The 23,977-nt window shown below is 37.4% G+C and overlaps 1 protein-coding gene across 1 annotated transcript in view; it reads left to right on the plus strand.

Annotated features, from left to right (window-relative positions):
* The first annotated feature begins 18,908 nt into the window (after positions 1 to 18,908).
* Positions 18,909 to 23,977, plus strand: part of PRL (prolactin) — a 5,790-nt gene continuing 721 nt past the window's right edge. The window contains exons 1-4 of the mRNA XM_085310104.1: positions 18,909 to 18,936; positions 20,503 to 20,684; positions 21,131 to 21,238; positions 22,516 to 22,695. Of these exons, the coding sequence (XP_085166230.1) occupies positions 18,909 to 18,936; positions 20,503 to 20,684; positions 21,131 to 21,238; positions 22,516 to 22,695 (498 nt within the window). The remainder of the gene's footprint in view (positions 18,937 to 20,502; positions 20,685 to 21,130; positions 21,239 to 22,515; positions 22,696 to 23,977) is intronic.

A 23,977-nucleotide genomic window follows, 5' to 3' on the forward strand; every position in this document is an offset into this window, starting at 1 on the left:
CCAAGCTAGATGTTGTAGGAATCAGATATTTCTCTATCTATCTAACAGAACTTACCCCCCTCAATAGAGAAGAGAGGATGCTTTGATTTGCATGTGATTGCCTCACCAGAGCACCTTACCTGTTCATAAATATTCCTTTTTATTCACCTGTGTACATTGAAAGCCATCCCTCATCTATTATATGTAAAGAAATATGAAATTGCATCAGCCAAAAGTACCCATAGATACTATGATGCACAAAGAACAACAGAACCAAAACCCACACACTGTTTACTGTACTAAAAAAATGGCAGAGCAATCTTCCAGGAAATATCAGTGGTGGAAATAAAAGAGAAGTTGCATTTCTCAAGGTCATGCACAGTCAGCTCAAGTTCATAGATTCCGCTAAACATCTCTTGCTAGGTCATATAAGAGCTAGGTAAGGGGATCAGATGGGAAAGGACTAGCTGAGCTTCAATGAAAATCATTTTAAAGGGCAAATAATTCAGTCAAACTGATGGTAATCAGCATAGCTGTAGGAAAGTGATAAGATTCACTTGGGAAATTTTTCTAGATACCCATCATAATTTGTTTAGTCCAYAGTTCACTCTTCTTCATAGAATTTCGTATCCTTTTCCTTCTCTATTATACCAAGAGACACTGAAATCTGCATCTTCTAACTCATCATTTTCAATTTTGTAAGTTTACTAAGTGAACTTTACTAAGTTCATGTTTCAGGATTTTACTGAGAAAAGCTCTTTGATATGTTTCATGTATTTGTGCATATGCATATAGATGCACAAATCAAAGCCATATGCAGTTTTATAACCTGTATTATATCTACTGTGTACGTGCATATAGTGTATTTAACTTTCRGTCAGCTGTTTCCAAACTTGTAAGCACAGAAGGAATATTTGTTTGTACAAAGCAAGGTAATTATATAGATAGTACAGAAATATTTTCCCCTAATTTTATGGCTGCATTACTCCTGTAACATATTATAGCAACTTGGGCTTTTTTTCTGTCTGTAGTGTAGGTTTAAACCACATCTAGATCTCAAGAAGAGCCCTGTCAGGAACAGAGGGTAGATGGGTGTCTCAAGAACAATCCAAGAGTAGTCTCTGAAGGGAATAACAGAAATACATAACTCAGTGTTGAAACAGGATGCACACATCTTTTTCACTCCTGACCTCTCCTCCCACCATTTTCCACATATGCTTGTCGATCTCATCTGACCCTCCAGCAACATGTTTGGAATTTGTACTGTATACCACAATGTGACTTTGTTCCCCAACCAAGAAAATGTCTGGTTCATCTCTTTAATTTTTTGTTTGTTTGTTTGTTTGTTTGTTTTTTGCTTTTTAGTGGTCCATCCTTTTACAATGGAAATAAATATTACAAGTCTTTTTGAGCAAGGTAACTTTGTTATTAAGCAAAATGTGAACAGAACTGGATCAAATGATTAGCAGCCTAGATAAAATTAACTTCCGCTGTCCTTATGATAAGGACTAGCCATTCTTAACAGAGGAAGGGAGGATCATAGGACCACTTGCCTGTAGTGTGGTCTCCAAGATGAGTGTCTAGTTTGCCTCTTTCTAAAAATAGCATATTTGAGACACAAGTAAAGTAAAGAACTGGGAGAAGACATCCTCAGATTTATTTCTACCTTCACTAAAGCCCTGTCATCTAACTCCAAATGATTAGCTATCCTTCCTTTTTCTCAGCTTCTCTATGAAAAGAATAGGGATAATCTTGCCCGCTTTATAGGAATATTAGGAGTGTGACCCTGAACAAGAACAGCATCTCAGTGAACTAAGCACCACACCAACATACAATGACTGTGATCCTCAATATTCTGTAGTTTTGATTAGGAAAATAAAGGATGACACAGCAGAACAATAATCTCAATTTCTCTGCAGACAGAACTGTAGCACAAGCTTGTTAAGTAATCTGCCTAAGAACATGCAGGAGTTTGTGGAATAGTTAGGAATTTAACTCAGATCTCCTGAAAATCAGTTCAGTTCTTTCACCACAAAGCATCTTACTATGGAGAAATAACTTCTATTTCCATCACAGACTTTTGGCATAAGATGTAACAAGCAGCAAAACTCTCATTTGTTCTGAGAAAGAAGGACAGAACACGTAATACTTTCTTTTGAGAGCTGTAAACTGCCAAGTGAAGAGCAAAAATGCAGAATTAGCATGTGAATTAATACTATCACTGTGCTAACAAAAAATTCAGCACCATTTAAAGCTTTCTTTCACAGGCRCTGTTCTATTTCTTACATATGGATCTTGGCAATTAGAAACTGAGCTAGTAAGTTTCAAATCAGTGAAATTCCTACTGTGCAGAGCAAGGTATATGAGGTGACAGCAGCAGTTAATAAGCCAAAGGACAAGTTAACATTGCAAAATGTGACCTTTGACAGGAAGTTCAGAAGTCATGGGGCAAATCTGGAAACARACTGGCTCTTTAAGCCTTGTAGCCTGGGCTATAGCAGCAATCTCTACCTAGTTTATTCTTCTTTATCTGGAGACAACAGATCCAGTTTTGCTTAAGATGCAATGACTACTTGAGCTCCTACAACAGAAAGCTGTTAGCCTTTGCAGCAGGCTATGACAAGAAATCACTCTTTAGACTTCAAGATTGACCACGTTGAAGGAGAATGAACACTCACGCTGCCTGAAAAGAAGTGTCCATGTGTCCCAGTACAGCTGCTCAGTTACAGGTAGCTTGAGCAGCAAAACACCCTGCGTTGAGGTGTCTTGTCTTCTGTGTCTCATCTTGTCTCCTAAAGCATTGGTCCTGCCACCATGTTTGTGATAATAAGTCCTTCCTTTCTGCACGAACAACACATTTATGTTTAAAGTAGGCACTAGATTCAAAAGAAATAGCTGTTCTGTTTTCCCTGTTACAGACCTGAGACTTTCACACATTTATCCACATTTTTACACCAGTGTTTGTCTCAACTGTATTTAGAGATCAGTATCCTTCACTTTCTTTAAACACCTTAGTGAAAGATCATGAAGAAAATAAGATCAAATGCTTGATGATTAAATATCTGCCTTACCAACCAGGGAACAGTCTGTCTCATGTGCCTCCCACAGCTACTCAGGACATTACCTTCAGTTGAGTATAAGTATCTTCAAGGAACTGACTGCAAAATAACTCAGAATAAGAACATTCTCTCAAGAAACTGACAACTAATTTTGAAATAATGTATTTAAAAGCAACACAAGTTTCAGTTGCAAACTTATGAAGAGAAAAATAAGCAACGTGATGAATAAATTGTTTACTCCAAATGATTCATCTAGACCTGTTAACTATCCATCTCTACAAATATTTTCATAAGGCACAATCAACTGACATAAAACACTAGAAGAAACGTGCTGCAGAAAAACAGGGTCACTACTGCCCTTGCAGAACAGAACACCAGGTTTTAAAACTCTCTGGAAACCTCCCTCCCCCCTCCTCCGCTGGAGACGCCATGTTAGGCCCTGCCCGACAAGAATCGAGTTTAAACCGCGTTTTGCCGGCACGCCTCGTGGACTAGACCCACACAGCTAAACCGCCTTCTGAGGGCAGCACGAAGCATTTATTCTTCCTTCCCTCTCCTCCCATAAAAGCGCAAACGGCTCGCGCTCCCGAGGCGGAGAAGTGCCGGGCAGGGCGCAAGGCCTGCGATCCCAGAGAGGAGCTGACCGCGGGCCATGCCGTGCGCTAAGGGGCACGATGGTGGGGCCGGAGGCRCCTTGGGAAAGCAGGACGCCAGCACCGAGGCGCTGGGCCGGACCCCTGGCAGAAGGAGACAGCGAGGAGCTGGGCACCCTCCTCTCGTTTTCCCCCCTTCTCTTTTGAAACTGAGAACACACGCAGGAGACGCTTTGAAGTGAGAGTTGCAGGGGCTGCCTGAATGTGATATTATTGATTTCCATAACATATTCCGTCTCCCCAACGCGGATGCGCGTTCTTCAAACACGTTAGGCAAGTCTTTGATCTGATGTGCTCCGCAAGAAAAATGTATAGGCTAAAAGCAACTGCTATATATGGACTTGGCTGGTGGGAGAGATGATTGGCCTGTCTCAAAAGAGCCCCGAACCATCACGTCTCCAAGTGCTTTTCAGGCTTCCTCAGCCTAAACATTTTATGGAGCAGGGGTCAAAGGTCACCAACTGTCAAAACACAACAAAAGTTACACAGTGCTCCTGTGAGGAAACTGAGCAGACAGTAAAAGCAGAGTTCACCAGTGGGGCTGCTTAATGCATGCAGCAAACGGCAAAACCGCTGTTAAAATGTAACAGGCATTTTCTCCTAAATCTTTCTGATTTTTACAAGTTGAGCTCAAAGTTAAGAGGGCGTGAGTTTTCAAAGATCAATGCACATGTGGAATTAAACTATTCTAAATGCCTTTTTTCCTTTTCTTTTCTTTTAATGGAGGGRAATAACCACCAAACTTTGAACTGCCAAATTTAACCAGCAGCAAACTCCAAAGCACCAGGTGGTTTCATAAACCCAAAGGTTCATAAATCTTCCTTTAAAGTTTCCAATTTCAAAAMAGAGATTGTTTTCTTTGTGGTTATTTTTTGATTTTTCTCTCCCCCTTTCTTTTTTGCCTGTGGGTGTATGACCTGCAACCCCCTAGTAGCCTTTTAAGCTGGTGATACAAGCTTCTGCTCACTCTGCTGGAAAGAGGCTGCCCCGTCGCCGGCAGGCTCTGGGCATGACTTCATCCTCCAGGAGGAATCGCTCTGGAAGGGGCTGCATGGAAGAACTGCGACTTCTGGTTTTAAACACTGCCTACTGCATTGCTCAGAAGAGTAGGAAGAGTTCAAACTTTCAAGGCCTCAGTGTATCTATTCTTCCCACTGCCCAGGCCTTTTGAAAAAATAAAAATAAAACATARTAATAGTAAAGGCAGAATAATGATTCATTATTTTGATGAGGTCTCCTCAATCAGATCCACTGGCCACATAAATTCCACCAGCGCAATTCATCTGTCCTGTGGGACAACTTGGGAGCCTACCAGGAACAGAGAGCAGGTTTGGGGGTGAGATGARTATTCAGTGGCACTGGTTTGAGAAAGGGAGCTGTCAGGAGGAACATGAGCTCTTCTTGCAGCAGGAACCTGCTAGCAACCATTTTGTTTGCAGAAGCATATACTGCTGTTTACCTGTGCATATGCACTGTGCTCCACATGCACAGTATCTTCTGGGAAGCACAAAACTTTCCACAGTCCCTGTGATATAAGAAGTATTATTGCATGCAATCCTCCTCTAATGCTAAAAGAAGCCATGCAAAGGTTGTATACTGCTCATTTAGATACTTCTCTGCAATCAAGGCACATTCATACACACTGTCCCCTGATTTTCTGAAACTGCCAGAAAATAAAGCAGCAAGGGTGGAAGAAATGGTTATAGACTTCTGTCATCTTTGTTTCCTAATTAGGCCTGTAAAAACAGCTTGTTTTCACACATGTCTCAGCTCATAGAACCATTCAGGCTGGAAGAGGCCTTGGATGACCCAGAGTCAAATCCCCTGCTCAAAGCGGTCTGCTTTGACCTGTGTGGAGCGGTCTGCTCCACACATCCTTCTGCAAAAAGGTAGCATGGAGAGAGAGGGTCACTGAAACAGCTGTGAAACCATTAACTAACTTGCTTTACATAAATTAGACAGACAGGAATTTTCAGCCCATTGCCACCTTTCTGCTTTAGAAACAGAGTCCAGAACAGGGCCCCATAAATGGATCACTAGCAACTAATCACAGACAATGGGTCAAATATATCATAGCTCTGGGTGAGGGTAGGTTTCTAAATCTCAGCAGCCTGATGAACAAGCGTGTGGTCTAGTCAGATTTAGGACAGAAATTGCATTGCATCTCCTTAAATGTTACCTAGTTAATATCATCATAACATTCCTGTGAAGCCCACAGGTAAGTATCACCAACTTTTACTGAMGTTAACAAGACAAGAATGCTGTGGACTGTGACCAAAGCTATGCAGGAAGCCTAGAGCAGTGTCAAAGCTGGGATTACAGAATGCAGGCTTGGATTAAGTGCTCTCATCCCTTCTGTGGTTCAAATCATCAAACTGCCCTTTTTCATGGATTGAGTCCCACTAGCTGATGAGGAATGGCACTGGCTCAGATACATGAAGTTGGATGAAGAGGCGGTTGAGACATCAGAGAGAACTACCTGAGCATGTGTTGCCAATCCTTCAACCAGGCAATAGKCTTTCCTCTAGAATAAGTGTTTTTTATTTTTTCCTTTATCTTCCAATATCCCATCTCTTTCTTTACCCACCTTACATATACAAACATACATACACTTTGCCTAAAGCTCACCTAAAATGATCATTAAAAAAAAAAAAAAAAAAGAGCTTTGCTCCCTCTCATGTGTTTTGCTGTTGTAACTCCATTTGACATGGCAAATGTCAAACTCCCATGGGCAGCCCCTCCAATAACAATAAATAATTCTCCTTTTCTTTTCTTTTGTAGGCTATTTAGGAGCTATTTGGAACTATAAGTGTAGTTATCCTAGCAGCTCCCACTGCATACATGTGATAATATTTACTAAACCTCTTGATTCACTAAATATATTTCCAGATACTAAGAGGTTTATTATTATTGCACTGTGGCATCTTCATATTGATTATAATTTCAAAATTCTCTGCTTGAAATCAATGAGTATCCACTAAATTAGCTGACAGTTGATGGGTATAGAATTGAAATACAGCAACTATTTCTTATCCACAGCCATCGAAGTAATAAAGAGATTCCCTCTCCTCACTTATTCTCTAGGGCTAGCTATGATTCTCTGTTGAACTGCAAGAAAAGAAACAGAAAATCAGACAATTCACAGATAACAGGTCCAGTTAGCAACAGCAAATGCAGCATCTGAAATCTTCCAGGGTAGTGGTCAGCATGACAAAAAGGCTATTCTTTTCTACCATAGCTCCTGCAAAACTGAGATCCACTCTGCTTTTAACTCGGGAGCATCAGCGTTTTGCTCTCTTGACCCTGTGTCTCTGAGAATTATGGACCTTGTTGAGAAATAGCTGTCTCAGGCTAAACAGGAGAGGTGGATCTGGGGCTAATAGGCAGAAGGCAACACTTGTCATGCCAGTGTTCAACCAGCTGAAACCATAGACTCCTCTGTAATGGAATCTGTGCTCCAGCTCTTGAAGTGGTGCATGACTACCACATTGCACTGGACTCACTATTACTCACAGTTCAAAGCAATTGTCAGATACACTTTTTTTCCTTCTTTCTTTGACCGGCCAAGATCAACAGTGACTGCTAGATCTGGATTTGGTAGTGGGGACCCATGGTTGTGCTACTGACTTAAATTCCACCATCACAGTTTGTCCTTAAGGGTATCTGGAAAAATATGCTTGGGATTCAAATGCAGCAYAGCAATTCCAAAGTTAGAAGCCTGCTGGATGGACCTTCACACCAATATTCTTTATTAGCTATTTCTTTTAAGTGGATGAAAATTTCTAGTCCTTATCTTTTCAGCCAGACTCATCTAGTCCTATTTATATGAAGAGTCACTTCTCATTCACCACATGCTGTGATAAAACAGCTGAGCATGAACTCAGGCCTGATGGTTCATGCTGGATCTTGGTGAGATTAAGTTTGGCTGTGGGACTCATCGTGGTCCAGAGCTGTCCAACTCAGCTAAAGAGCTGACACCTTGAGGGACTGATACAAGTCTCTTCTTTTTTGATGATGCCGATTCCAAGAATCCAGAGTAGCTTGTAGCAAACAGTTTCAAGGGAACCTAATTCTTATCCTGCCAACAAAGCATACACACTATGAATAATAAAAATTTGTTTGACTGATAGTATTTTTTKGAGTTATTAATAGTCAGATAGTCAGCTATTCTCAGCTTTGCTAGTCCCCATGTTGATTTTGCCAAGATTAAAAGAACAAAATAAGGCAACATAATACTTTCCATTTTTAAAAATTTGAGCTAAATTCAGAAATTAAAATGAGCTAAGAAGGCTTTGCCAGGGAAACACATATATTTGTCTTAGGTTCTTAAAGAGTGGATTGAAGGGATAGGCAGATGATTCCCTACTACCTGCCATGTTCATGCAGGCAACATTCATTAGCATCTCACTGAGATTATAAATGCAGCAGTCATAAAAATATTTGTCTCCTAATAACTCTCTTTATCATTCAGTACTGTTCAGAACAGTAGGTTTTATTACCATTTCAAAACAAGGGTCTGAAAGTTGCTTTTTTCCTAACATCTACAGGAATGTACCTCAGAGCAGTACCTGTACCCAAGTTGCATTCTACAGAGTCCACTAATATAATATCATATCTAGATTCTAGAAAAGATCATGGCATTGTTTGAACACTGACTTTAGGATCATGCATCCTTACTCTGTCATTACCTACTGAACAAAGTGGTCTCAATGCTAACAAAGCCCTATGATTAGCTGGTCTTCATTAGCTATTTGCACAAAAAATACTATGAAAGCAACAAGAGTGCAACCAACAGGAATAAAGAACAGGTCATTTAATTGTATTTATATAGAAGAATCTTACTCTGCCAAAAGCACTATGAATCAACATGGTTGACCTACTAATCAATCTACTTCTTTCTGTACCTTTAACTGAAACTGAGAGCCATTTCATGGGGTAAGACTCTGAACTCGGTTTGCATGCAGATGCGCTTGCATGGGATGTTTATATATGTTTTTATATATACAGATATATTTATATATATGCCTGTGCAATAAATTTGTGAACTGGTCTAGACCATGTAACCAGAAGCAAATGAGGGATCTGTGGAAYCTACATGGAAGTATGTGCAGTTATTACATCTAGACACACAAACGCAGGTGGCAGTCTAATGAATTTGGGGCAGCTAAATGATGTCAGTCTTATAACAAAAAGTCATACGCTTCTCATGTGGTATCACAGCAGGTGTAGACCAGAAGGTATCTGAATTTGAAAAAGCGAAACCTTTTATGATCTGCAGATGATTTAGTAGGATTTAAAAGACAGATGTAGAAGTAAGCGTATGTTTTACATGCAGAGTTTATTTATGCACGTGACCTATGCCTTTGGATACAGGAAAGTCATATTCCATTAAGGCTACAGAAATATTTCAATTTACAAAGGTTTTAAAGGCTAAAATGTTAAAACTATTCCTGCAGAAATAGCAACATATGCRCTATTGGTAATATCACAAACCTCTAAAACTAGTTCCACAATCCCTTAGCTTTATCACAAAACATAAACATTGGGACTATCTCCCTACAAATACAACAGATAAAAGCACTGGCAATATGTATTTCAGAAGCGACTTCTACCAACTATGGACYTTTTTTTTCCATAGTCATTTTAAGGTATGAATGTGACACGTGGTATTAGACAACATGAGGGTAGTTTTATCTGCTCTTATTCAGAGGCTAGCAGGCCTTTCTGACCTAAAGTTCTTAGGTATAATCAAACACAGGCCTCCACAAAATCTGCAGTAGAGAACACTGAACATTGTCATGGACCTGTCAGATAAAAATTAATTGTATCTCTTCCTGACTGATCCTTTTACTCTTCTTTTTAAAAATTTGAAGATCTCACTTCAGAAGGTGAAGGGCAACTTGGAATTCTCTCCAGATGTCAGGAGCTTTGTTGTCTTTTCTCCCTCTCAGATTCATGTTCTGAATAGAGGAAATAGAGACAAAAATAAGAGAAAGAGAGGGAGAGGGAGAGGAGGAGAGAGAGAGAGAGAGAAATAAAATAAAAACCTTTAAAAGACATGAGAGATCTAAACTTAAAACCTTTCTGAAGTGAAAAGTGGCTTGAGGGAAGGCACAAAAATAGTATTGCTGGCATGTTTATAGGCTTTGAAGGTTCTTCACATCTAGCTCAGTGAGAATGGTTAACAGAGCTCTACCTGACACAAAGGTTTTATTAATGAAGTCTTTATTAAACCAAATACCTGCATTTTCCATTATTGTCCACACAGCTATGAAACCTCTGTACATTTCCATACATGGTAGAAATTAAAATTGAAGCACAGCAGAAATGGCTGCCACTTTGTCTTTCCATTCTTCCTGTGATCATCAATATTTCTACTAAGGAAATGGCTTTATTTCTACTGACATTGTATAAAATTACTCCACTTTTTCTTTCTTTTTTTTTCTTTTTTTTTTTTTTTAAGTCATATTTCTGGCATGTATCCAACCTACCATGTAGGAAAGTACATTTTGTGGAGAATAAACTGAGTACTACTGGAAGCATTTTGGAGCATATATTACCTGATTTACTTTTGATTTATCAACAGAAGTCTAGTGTAAACTGAAAAAAAAAAAACCCACTAACTGGTCATCTTGATTCAATCACGGGGAATCCTTGCCTCTCTGTCACCTCCAAATAATGGATCTAGCAGCAGGATCAGATTCTAAGCATGAACTCAAGAGCCATAATGGCAGAAAATACTGCAATCTGAGGCCACTGCTTCTCCCCAGAAAATTCTGCAAGCCACCATGCAATATCTTTTTGTTCCAGTGTTATAAGTACAAGAAAAGAACATTAAAAAATAGATACCTTGTGTTCTACAATCACCTTAAACCTGGTTCTTTTTTCTCCCATGGGAATTAGACAAATATTACCCATTAGAAATCTTTAACATTATGATTGCATCCCTCACAACAAATGACAAGATAACAATATGTTACATTTTATAGTGTCCTGTGTCCTGCATCACAGTCTGGCTTTTTCAAGATTTAGCTCACTCATAACTATTAGGATATTGACAGGACACCCACTCAGAAAAYGAGACTTAGTTAGAAAGTCAGAAAATTGATGGCAGTTTTTCTTTGGTGATGTCATGATCTGAATAAAACTTCACTCCTTTAATAAGAATTACTTCTAACTTATTTTAATGCTAAAATTTTTCAGTGAGCTCTTTTTCAAAGTATAAAAATTAGCTGATTTTATTCAAGTGGGCAATCTTTTCCAGCYTCTACAGGGCAGGGCAGTATTGGTAAGTTTCACAAGCAGCAGGCCAAATACATTTGAAATGTGCTTTACATGAAATATTATCCCCCAGCCTTGAAACCAGAATCAAAGAATAAATGCTACAAGTAGAAAGTGATGTAAAGACTGTATTTCACTTGATTCCCTCCTATTTCTCCCTCCCATCCCAGTGAACACTGYAACAATACCAAAGCCTTCATCTCGTTGTAAGAGTTGCATTTAAAGTAATCCAAATAATAATTTTATGATCACACTTCAAAAACCTAAAGTCAAATACATAGAACAGAATGAACAAACATAAAGACATGAGAGATGGTTAAATTTAAGCTGCCCAGCACTACAGCTTCTCTCATGTCTTTAACGAACACACTGCACTAGAAGGCACTAGTGAAAGCAACAAAACAGGCTACTGTTGCTTTAGCTCTTCCTATGACAAAATCTGCTACTAACATAACAAGTGTATTCAGTGTTCTTGCTCTCACTCAGCCATGAAGCTATGCTATGTCAACCATTTGTAATGACTATGCACTTTTGATAATGGCAATGTCATGAGGTTTCCATGATGACTTCAGCCTTAGCTTTGCAAATCCTACGTGCTCTGGTTACAGATTGAGGACTTAGGAAATGAGTAAGAAGAAAAGCTGTGATCATATGCAAATATATTCATTAGAGAAAAGACTGAACAGAAAGACACCTTCCTTTTTTTCATGAATTTTTAAACACATAAATGGGCTACAGGTGTGCAACTTGATGCATTTGACCTTTTAAGAAGTGGTTAGCAATGTGTTTATATGCTCACTAATAAGAAGTTTTCTTGAATATCATTTCTTCTTTAGCTCTTTTAGAAATGTTTACTTTGAAATCTGAATTTATATTAATTTTTATAATAATCATTTATTTCTTCCTTGCTTGTATTATCAACCATCCATTATAGCCATTATTTCTGAGGGTATATGAGAATGGCTAGAAATACACATTCTTTCCCTTTTCCTTCAGTTCCTCATAATAGTCAGTGTTTAGCTGAAAATCTGCTATTCTTTCAAACTGGATGTTCAAGCTAAAAGTTCTAGCGGTAGGATATGAGTGAGTTCTACAAAAACATGTAAATCAATTATATCCTTTATGCAGGGTCCAGATCCTACAAAAAAGAAAAACACTGGAATCTCTGTGCTTAGCACCTGATCCAGCAAACATCTGAAGTGTACCTGCTCAGTTGACTGATGCCACATAAAACCCACTGCCATTATGTACAAGTACAATTCTAAATGGCCAGTACAGTGGTGCTCTAGGGCATTTGGCCAGTTTATGAACAAGACAAAGGCACTGAAAGGATATGATCCGTTTTCATGAATACTGTCTTGAAATACTATTGGTATATTTTCTAAAAACTGAATGGCATTTGAAAATCTTTATTGGTATTCTCATCCTTGATGTTCTTTCTCCTGTTTTCATCCTACCAGATACCCTGAGAGAGCTGACATCCTCTGCATAGAAGATACCATATACCTACAGCCTAAACGGAAGAGGTTTTGTTATATATACTTGTATCCTACACTTCCACACATACTTCACCTTGTAACATACATTACTTTTTAAATAGTATACATAATGTACATAATATATAGTCACAGAATAACTCCGTTCACTTTTTTCCCCAAAGAAAACATTTTAGCATAAGCAAGGAGGAGAATGTCTTCTGCTAAACCAATTTCAATGTTTTCCAAAAAAAAAAGTTCTTATTAACAAATGTTAATTAACAACTATTAACAAACACTAGCTGAGTGCAATAAATATGACAGCATCAATTAAAATATCTACAAAAAATGACAGACTGAAAAATAGTTATAATGACATATTAAACAAGATTTGAAATTCCAAGTTTCCTACAGGTCAGGATATGCCTGATATTTACATACCTCATCCATTCTATTTGTTTTTACTTGATTATTTTTATTTATTTATTAGGTTTAGAGACAGTAAAAAGAAAACAAACAGGAAAAATATATTAGGTTTTGGAATCAGTAAGAGTACTAAGTAAAAGTCACATTGTTTCAGCATCACTTCTATCCTATTATGAAATGGAGACTTTCGAGCAGCAGTATGCATTGCTCCCTCTGATACATGCACAAGAGAGAGGTCCTCCCAAAAAAGCAAGAATGTCARTACTAATCTCTACCTGTTACTTTGCTTTCAGCTAATATCACTCCCCCAAATATTTTTCTACTCACCTTCTCCTYTCCATTCAATCCTTGTGTACATATCAGGAATTACCTGACCGAAGAGTATGCCATATAGGAAAAACAGCACGTCTTCAGTAAGATACACTCTTTCCTAAAACATAGGACAAAATCTCCATTTGCCATTTCTGGCTATAATCCATTAGCAAAATCAAACTTTTTGCTAACACAAAACCATATTTGACACCACACCTGGAAATACCTAGCTATTGAAACCTGCTCAAAATCTCTGTGAACACTYCAGTTCTCTTTCCAATGTATTTGTAATTAAAAAAGAAAAATCCTCTTACTTTTATATACCCTCGTTCCACAAAGCACTTAAAGAAATATTTTTTCAGTGATACATTTATCCATAGGATTAAAAATAYGCAAACATTTAAATGGAGTTCTGATTTCTCTTATTTTCTACTTGTTAGCAGTAAAACAGCAGCCTTCTAATGATAATTTTGCTGTTTATTTAACCTTTTATTCACAGAGTTTTGCACAAATAGAATACTTAATACCAATCATTACCTAGCCCACCAATAAAATTGCATTTAGTATGCCTAGCCTAGGTGAATTCTTGAAACTCATTCTACTTTGTAGTGAAAAATGATCAGCTGAAATCAGAATTTTATCGAGGATAACTTACTGATTGTAGCAGAATGTGGCCATGGAAAATAAAGTAAGAGATAAAAGAAAATGTACAAGAAAATAAGCAAATCATATAAACTGTTTAAATCATTAGGTCTTCAGCTCTTGGAGTTATTACATTCAACATGCCATAGAATCAAGTGTACTTTTTCCTGTAGCTAAGACAGATARTTTCAGTGATGTTTTTATAGCAGTAACTGTTGTATTCTCAGTAAGGGCCAAAGTGTGCAAATACTTACATGCCCGTGTTACTACTCCATTTCCAGACTGTATCAGAACCTCAGAAAGAAGTAGTTACAACTGCTCAGATCCTCAACTGTACAGTGATACTCACAGGAATCGATTCAAAAGTTTGAGGGGGAGATTCTGCTTGTTTTTAATTTTAAGATCATTACTTTTCTAGGTCTGGAAGAGGGAAGTAAGGTTTAAGGTACCAAGTATAACGTAAAAAATATTGCAGCCACATGACATCAAATGCTGAACCAGCACAGACTCCCTCTGTTACTTCACTTTTACACAAGAAGTTTTGTATGGTGTCTTTGTCTTACCAGATGTCAGATCATTATCATCTGTTCTCCACCAATCAAATAAATACAGAATCAAGTATCAAGCCAGCATAAGCACCATAATGTGGTCTCTAGCTAATTGAGCCAAAGTGTGCTAATGCAGTTATGTGTGATCCAGATCACATTTATCCTGCCAGGTTATTGGATAATATGTAGATAAGGCAGTAGTGAACACAGAGCCTCAAGCTTCAAACGTGAAGTATCAGGACCAATATGCACCAACTAGCTATTGCTTTGCTCTTTGTGAATTCCACTGTTTTCTCAGCTATTGTTAGCTGGACTCCTGCTTGGGATTCACACTTAATATTTCATGGTGCACTTGGGTGTGTGTCATCATAGTGGGAATGTTGATAAGTGATTTTTGAAACATGTTCTGCCATATTATTTTTATGTATACTTCTAAAATTGTATGAAACCACACTGGTACTTAAATTTAAATTAAAAGTCAACTGAAAATCTCCCAAAGATTTCCACCTTTTTTTTTTTTTTTCTCCGTATGGAACCATTTTCCCATATGTTCTTATCTATTTGTTACCAGACTTCATGCAGAGACCACACTAAGAAAGTATTCAATCCCCATTTAGCTGTTTCCACTGAGGCAAACATTTGGAGAGAATATATCTTAAAGTCTTCCATTCCTTACATGAAAAAGACGGGGAGGAAGAGCCTTAGTTTTACAGAATACTAGTAAAATCACTTAGATTTTGTATGAAAGATTCAAATCTTCAAGATTACAGAGAATAATCAGAAAAGACAAAATATTTGTCATTGAAAGCATCTAGATTCAAAAAATATTCTGTTTGTACTCCTCCTCTAAATGTATTTTCCACATGTTAGAAATGTTAAAGTGCTGCAAGGATGTTTTTTGATCCAGATCAAATAGTTTTATATCTTTCCAATGCCAACCACTAAATGAAGTTGACTGAGTAACTTTATAAACTATTCTATAGAAGGAAGACAAGAACAACCGTATTTTTGGTATTTTCAGCATATTATTTCAACATACATATGCAAATTAGGAATACAAAAACCTTTTGTTTTGTTCTGTTTTAGAAGAGACACACATTCAGATCATATATAAGAACTTTATTTGCCCCTTCACTTTTGCATGCTCAGCTGTCTGTGTATATAATTTGGGAATCTTCTTTTAAAAACGTAGCCAAAACTTTGGGGGAATTTCAAATTTCTGCATTAACATTCTGTCCTTACATAAAGGTACTTACAGCTCAATGAATGACAAAAGCAAGTGATATTAACCAGTCTTAAATTCACCTACTTAAATATCGGTATTCTGCAAATAAATCTAGTCTATTGAAACAGATTTTTCATTTCTGTGTGATAGCTAACTATCAGATACAACATCTTGTACATCTCAAAAACTTCAAATGAGATAAAAAATGAGACTAGGAATATTCAATCTTTCAGCATTGATCAATAATTCCTAATCAAAATTTAACAGTAACTCATGACCTGCAACCAGATATGAGCTGGAAAGATAAGATCATTAAGAAATGAGTACTATATACAAAGTCTCTTATCTGTAATATTGATGTCATTTGTAATGCCTATGAAGCACTGGGAATGAGCTAAAAGATATATAAAGTCTGCATACTCTAAGATCTTCTTTTGGCATATTGTTTACATTGTGCGTAACAATCTAATAATTTTGTTAGTGTCAGAAAAGCCCCTGAAGATAAAAGGAATATGATAATTTAGAAAATATGAATTGAATTACATTCCTAAGGCAAAAGCAGAAGACCTAAAGGGAGAGGGAAACATATTGATAATTACAGAGTTCTTTAATAAGTTGTGTGTAGGAATTTTCCCTTCAGTACTGATGCCTGCCGAACTATTTACAATGCTGTCCTGAAGTTCTGCCAGAATTAGGGAGCTAACTAGGGGCTAGATCAACTCCTTTTACCAAGCTTCAAGGAACAGTCAGAGGAGATCCTATGCTAAGTCCCAGATTTCTCCTTTATAGAATATAAATTTAGGCCTCTTGTAAAAGGCAGAAGGGAGATTCTAGGGTATATATGCATGTTACACATATCTACCTTAAGAAAAATTTGTTTTTTTCTGCATTATAAATAATGTTTTGTTCTAAACCCTATTTACTACCCTTTTTATTCCAGTAAGCATTTTCAGCTGCTCTAAATTTTAACTTTTAAATAGAACAAAATTCTTAACTTTTAAAAGAAAATTCATATTTAGACCAATGTATTTCTTGTATATTTGTATACAAGAAATTGTATATTGTATATTTCTTGTATACTTTTCCCTCTCCTTTCTCTTCTCTGATCTTTGTTTTCTTTTTGGTTCTACTAAGGAATGATAGTCTTTACTTAAAACACTGGTCTAGGAATTGGGAGTTTTTCCTCCAAAGACTTCCTGTGCAACCATGAATAAACATCTTGACTTCTACATCAGTTAGATGTTAAAATCAAAATTAAAGCTTTAATGCTTTAATTAAATCATCATGCAATGGTTTCATATAAATCACTCTTCTGTGACCTACACTTAAGGAACCTGTCTCCCCTTATAAAGCGAGAGAGTGTGGCTTTTCTAGATAGCAATTTATATGAGGATCCTGACTTCAGGTGCTTCTGTTGGGCCTGAGAGGAGTCTCTTTCTCTTTCCAATAATGGTGGAAGAAGCCTAGGCAGATCAGCTACTGCCTTTGTGAATAATTTCCTTTGTTATTTACTCCCCAATATTAACCCTATACCTTATTTTAGTATCACTACCATCTTCTCAAAATGCCAAGTAAAGCAGACTGGTAAATAAAAAGGTGATTGCTGGGTTTGGAGCCATAAATTAGCACTTTCTGCTCTTGGGGTTGTGATCACAGGCTGTGAAATTTTCRTCCCCTTTAAGCACAGGTCTCTCTTAATAGTCTTAGATACCAGGATATTTCAAATGCACCTGTAATATTGGGTAAGTTTTGCAAATGTTGCTAAATTAAATAAAGAGCATAAAACATATGGCTGTAGTTTAGAAGATAGGTCTTCTTCCAGCATCCACTGCAGAGTTTTGAACATAGCCCTATTCTAATTTTATTCCCTTCATCAGATTGCTGCTTTTCTCTGCTGCAGGCAACTGCTTCATTTACCCAGTAAGGCCTCAAACCAGATCCAGCCTTGTTTTTGGACCCTTGTAAGTKTATACATATGCAACACACCATTCTAGCAAAAATCCTAGACCTTTGCAGAAATAGACTACTTGCTACCTGCCCTGGTCTATGGTTCACACATCTCCCTTTGTTACTTCCCAATGGATACCTTCCATGGTTTACCCTCTAAAGGGTAAAATACTCTACTTTTCTTCTCCCTGGTTTAAAACTCCTTCCAGAATCATGTTGATAGTTATGAGATAATGAAGGATACATGGTAACATACATATCTGTTATACAAGTATGGAACAAGGTGTCTAAAGGCAAGAAAAATCATTAACGTTGTATAGTTTATTCATTATAATCATCTAATTTGGAAGGTTTTTCCATGGGTAAATGGATCTGAAAAACAGATGAGAGATCATACATTTGCTAACATATTCATACAGATGAGCCTCAAATAACGAAGAAACAGGGCCAACGTGCTGAGATTAGTTTGTAGATTACCACAAACACATCAGATCTGGAAATAAATTCCACTAATTATGTATTTTGAGTATTTAAATCTTTTACGTAAAGAGTTTTTAAGCATAGAAATTGACCTTGCGTTCTTGTAGGATTTTTTATAATACTAATTTAATCAGTAAACATTTGTGATTAAACAATAAATATTTAACTTCCTCATCTTCGATTGTCGCAAAATATTTATTAATATAAAAACTGCTTCCTTTTCTCTAAAAAGCTTTCAGATTGAAGACCAGTTATTTAATGATATGAGCTGCGTAATCTTTTTTTTAAACCGTTATATATCCAGAATGCCATAGCTTTATAGTGAACGATCTTTCCAGGAGTCTCCATTTCCATTTCTCTGGATAAATTTCAGTACGCTTTATGCTATTTCTCTCTATGGATGTTGTAAAATATGCTCTCTTCCCCTCAAAATAGCCAGAATTTTAACATAAATAAGCTTGGATGACTGAGGAGACCAGGAAGAATGAAAAGACAGCTGTGGGGAGAGGAATCAGCAGGCTAAAAACATTAAGCCTATCTGTCTCAGAATTGGTAATTAGAGCATTCTAGAATCAATGGCATTTGCACTGAATTCAGGAAAAAAATGGATTTTCTTCATCCAATCATACTTAGGATCCCACAACTGAACTGGCTAATGAAATTCCCTCTCACAGTTAAAAATAAAAAAACAAAAAATATTGAATATGAATGTGAAAGAACGGCAATTTGATGTTTGTAATTATCGAGGTAAACTTCATGACCTGCTGAATGTATGCAAAATGGACCCTGGATGGCATATATAAATCTGGCATGTTCAGAAAACAAGAGGTGGTATTTAGACTTCCTTTTGGTAGAGCAAGTCACCATACAGGGTCTCTACCATGGGCAACAAGGGGGCTTCAGTGAAAGGTAAGACTTTTGTGATTCACTTGCTGTTAACTTTTATGCTTCTTTAAATTTAGATTGAATTAAGAAGCAACTGAAAGGTTTTAACTGTAGAAACTCAGGTCTTCCAGCCACCAGTGAGTCAAAGAAACTTTCAGTAAAAGTAAAGCTTTCAGAAAGCTGCCTCCACCTCAAATGTTTAGTGTTCAAACTTTCAAATTAGAAGGCAGCTTGATCCCTTTTTCACACAGTCTTTGGTCTCCTAAGACTATCCTTGTGCTGATGAGTGTCACAAATAATTGGCTTGACAGAAGTGACACCTGCACCCTAAGGGCTGGATCCAGACTGCTTTGCTACTGCCAGACACCACTGTGTAGCTGTCAGAAGACAACAACTGAGTCATTAGCCACAAAGTCCAGAAGTAGTTTAGTAACTTAGAACTGAATGTTTTCAAAACCATTCTCAACTGCCTAAGCCAACAGGTCTCAGGTTTTCTTATTCATAGAAGTATTCCCCAGAATGCACTTTTAACTAAAGGACACTGAATGTACATTGTTTATGGGGAAGGAGGAGGGCTTCTTTTAATATGGTGTAAATAGGTGTACTTTTCTTAAAATGACAGCTATAAAGAAACCTATCACATGGTAACAGTAGGGAGGGCTCTGCTGATTTATGGAGTACATTTTAATTTAGCACTGATAATAAGTCTGCTCAATCAAAGCATATAGCAGGCCAATTTCCAGCACTGAAAACTCTAAGAACAGTATTCTTCAAATGAGTATGCTCATTTACCCAATATTGCTTTTAAAGGGTTGGGTTTTGCACATATTTTGTATTGGTGAATAGAAAACTTAACTATTAAGTTGATTTTAAATAGGTGAGTTTTTGTCTTYTATAAGTCCCGTGTATCAGTTTCAGAAACTGAGGGAAAAAGTCAAATGTCCTCTCCTTTTTCTTAGCAATAGGCAATGTAGGGTTAAACGCTAAAAAGTAAAGCAGCACAGCTGCTGGAAATCTTCTGAAGGAACTCCCAAGACAATCAAAACCTTAGGAGAGTGACCTAACCACCCTCCCACAAAATTAATTTAAACTCCAAATGTTTGCAAAGAAGAAAAGGGCCTATGGGAGGAGGAGGAGAAGAAAGAAAAAAAAAAGAAGAAGAAGAAGAAGAGGAGAGAACAATCTACTTTCCAAACTTATATATCTGTGCAAATATAATTGTGTATCTATATTTACACAGTGAAGAAGTTTGATTTTTTTCATCCATTTATCACTATGTAATAAAGTCGAGCACAACAGTAAGAGACTGTTCTGAATATAGTATACTGTAACACAGGTAACTTTCTCCCCTCAACCTGCAATAGCCTCAGCTACATAACTAGGGGGAAGGAAGAAAGGGATAATAGAGTTATAGTGCTTTCCTCCTCCATCTATTTTCAGCAGCCAGTGCAAGGGGTACTCTGAGCCATGTCAGTGAGCACAGGAAACATCTTCCCACATTCTGATCAGTTACTTCTGGCCTTGCTAATTACTTCTAAATGCAGTATGTGTCAATGTGCTTCTGTTTTGGTATATGTTAAACCTGAATAGGTTTGTTGCTGGTGGTCCTTCTGGTGTCCAACACGTTCCTGACCAAGAAAGGAGTGATGTCCTTGCCAATCTGYCCCAATGGATCTGTCAGTTGCCAAGTCTCCCTTGGGGAACTTTTTGATCGGGCAGTTAAACTTTCACATTACATCCACTTCCTCTCTTCAGAAATATTCAATGAATTTGTAAGTACTCTGCCTTTTTTAAGCACAAACATATGTTAACATATGAAATCCTTCAGTAATTTAACAAATGTGACTGCTTTACAGAAGGCAATAGTCCCAATAGTGACCACATCTACTTATCATTTTGACCATTAAGATCCTCAACACTTCTATTACAAATATACCATTTTCCCATCATTCTTTATCTATGGGACAAGTTTTCCTTTGCTGGGTGCCATTTTCAATCTAAATGCTCGCTTGAATACTGAATACAGTAGTAGGCTCTCCCTACTCGGAATAAGAAAGGAAATGGTAGATGTAAAGGAAGAAAAAGGAGCCAATACTTTTGACCTTTATAGCATAAAAGCAATGATAAAAGCAACGGAACAACAATTACCTAATATACTGTCTGAACTGCAGCTCTTCTTACTTACATTTCAATAATGCCTGTTCTTGCTGATCTGCAGGACGAACGCTATGCTCAGGGCCGGGGTTTTATTACAAAAGCTGTTAATGGCTGCCACACTTCCTCCCTAACCACTCCTGAAGACAAGGAGCAAGCTCAGCAGATTCACGTAAGTCCCGTTTCTAATGCATTCAGTGTGAGATAGAGGAGAAGGAAAAAGCAATAAAGAGGCAGCAAACAGAGAGTGGGAATAGTTCATTCAGAATAAAAAAGCCAGGAAGAGGAAAGCACCAAAACCCAAGAAATGTTGATTTAACAACTGCTGATATTAAGTTACAAACTATAAAGATGTACATAAGTTCATCTTACGCTACAGACTCAGCACACTACAACATTTGAACTTTATTTTAAAACATCTAAGAAAATTATTAATAAACAAAAAAATAGATTGTCTTTATAGTGAATACTGTATATAGGTAGATGTCTTCCCAGTAACTGAAGGCACTAACATTACAAATAGATACTGAACAGATATTCTTGYGGTTACCAGTAGCTGAAAGTGGTCAAATCATCACCCAGGTACAGAGATTTTACTGTGGAATATCACAAACTACTTGTAAAGAGAAACATGCTACCTATGTCAATATAATAATGGTAAATAAATGAGGATAGTCTTGCTCAGTCTCTGCTYACAGACCGAAAATATTCTGGATGAAAAAAAAGTAAGCACGTGTATGAATGGGAAAGTGCCAGAAATACTTTTTTTTTTTTTTTAAATCAGTTTCAAGGCAAAAATAGTCTTGCAACCCTGTTGCATCATCTTCTCAGTTTGTAGTTCAGAAATCCTCTTGGGTGTACTGGAATTCACAGTCCTGGGATCAGAACATAAGTCTGATAGAGTTAAGATCCATCCAGTGCATCTCGCAAAGAGGAAATGGTCAAAAAGTTCCATAGCCGTAAGCTTTTTGAATTTTTATTTGCCCACAAGAAAGAAACTTTTTAAAACGTTTCCAGAGAACTATCATTGGAGATGAGTTATATAGCAGTAATAAAAGCTACTAAGTAGTTTATAATAAGCATCTTCCATTTTTAAAAAGTGTCATAGGACTTTAGAATGTTCATTAAAAAATCAGATRAGCTTTTTTACAGAGATGAAACACAGTTGTATCCACTAGCTTGTAATGCGCAAAACCTTCAGTGATATTTTCCATTATATTATAGCTATCTGTGCTATTACAGTAAAACAGTTTGGTAAGAATGACCAATTTCAAAAATGCAATTGTGCAGAGGTATCCAAGACAGAAAAGTCATTTGAAAGAGGGTACAGTTAGTGGAAGGTCATGGRATAATTCCCCTGACACTACAGACACTGCTGTAAACCCCTCCTTGCACCTATAGCACATAGCCTTCCTATTTTAACTGCCTCTTCTTAATGCGGATGAGCAGCATGAAGACCTGCTGAATTTAGTAGTGGGTGTACTGCGCTCCTGGAATGATCCTCTGATTCATCTGGCATCTGAAGTACAAAGAATCAAAGCAGCTCCAGACACCATCCTCTGGAAGGCTGTAGAGATTGAGGAACAAAATAAGCGACTTCTAGAAGGAATGGAGAAAATAGTTGGACGGGTAAGTACTAGGTCCTTAACATTCTTCCAGCCTACTGCTGTAAGAAAGCCACATACAGTASTAGGCTCTCCCTACTCGGAATAAGAAAGGAAATGGTAGATGTAAAAGAAGAAAAAGGAGCCAATTACAGACAACTGAATCTAAGAACATGTCAGCTGTAACTTTTYTTGGCATCTTATGATTTGTAAAGAGACCATGTGATGTGACTGGCATAGAATAATACAGCATAGTCCAGTCCTACTTTAATGGCAAGTATAGTTTGTATAGATGTATTTATACATGTCTGCATACACACAGGTATTGTGTATAGTTTTAAGAAATTGATAGAATGTTTAAAACTGTTCTTGAAGTCTGCCTATTGCAAAGATGTGGCATACAGCTAAGTAATCAAGGCAACTTTCACTTCTCTTTTCTCATGCTGGTTCCTCAGAACTGTGGCTCCGACTTGGTTCCCCACACTTTTGTAAGGTTGGACCACAGGGGTAACCTGATAAAACCCATACTCAAATACCCTTTGTTATCAGTAATTGATTGAAAGCTTTCCTGAATAAAAGCAGCTCTAGCTTGTTTATTTTTCAAGGGGCCTCTGGTAGACACTATATATCATTCTGTCAGTAAGCTAGATGTTAATAAGAGTTTCTGACTTTACTGGMTTTTGCTTAGGCTGTGAATAGTTGAACAGCATTATGAGTGCCACCATCACTCCATCTTCTACCTTCCACTGGCTCACATATGGTCTCTCTCTTTCTGACATCTGTCTATTTACTCAGCAACTTTATCCCATCCAGGCCACAAATGCATTTATCAGTGTAATCAAATACATCTCTACTCCATATCCAAGTATAAAATCTTGCAGAAGGGGATCCAAGATAACAGTCAAGTGCTGGTACATACCTTGTCGCCACCTTCTCATTCAAATTATTTACAGAAGGGGTTTGGAGACAAGACTGGGAAATTCATTAATGTCAAACCATGGTTTTGAGTGACAGCAGGTCCATTGGTTCTTTTTCCASTTGCTTAAAATGAGTGAGAGAGACTCCACAGATACTCTCCCATGTGTTTTCACAAAGTATAACTGGTGGGAAATAGGAAAGATTCACAAGTAGAAATAGGCACAGTTTTTCCTCATGCTATGAAAGGTAGATTTCTACAATTTGAGAAAATGAATGATTGCCTCTTTCAAATGAAAAGACCTAAAACCAACATTCATCTCAGATTCTACCCAATTACATGAGTTCCTACATGTAGCTTTCTAGCATTAGAGGTGACTGTGTTTTTTTTT

This window comes from Rhea americana, unplaced genomic scaffold (assembly GCF_003343005.1).
Source record: "Rhea americana isolate MKP2758 unplaced genomic scaffold, rheAme1 scaffold_31, whole genome shotgun sequence".
NCBI classification, from domain to species: domain Eukaryota; kingdom Metazoa; phylum Chordata; class Aves; order Rheiformes; family Rheidae; genus Rhea; species Rhea americana.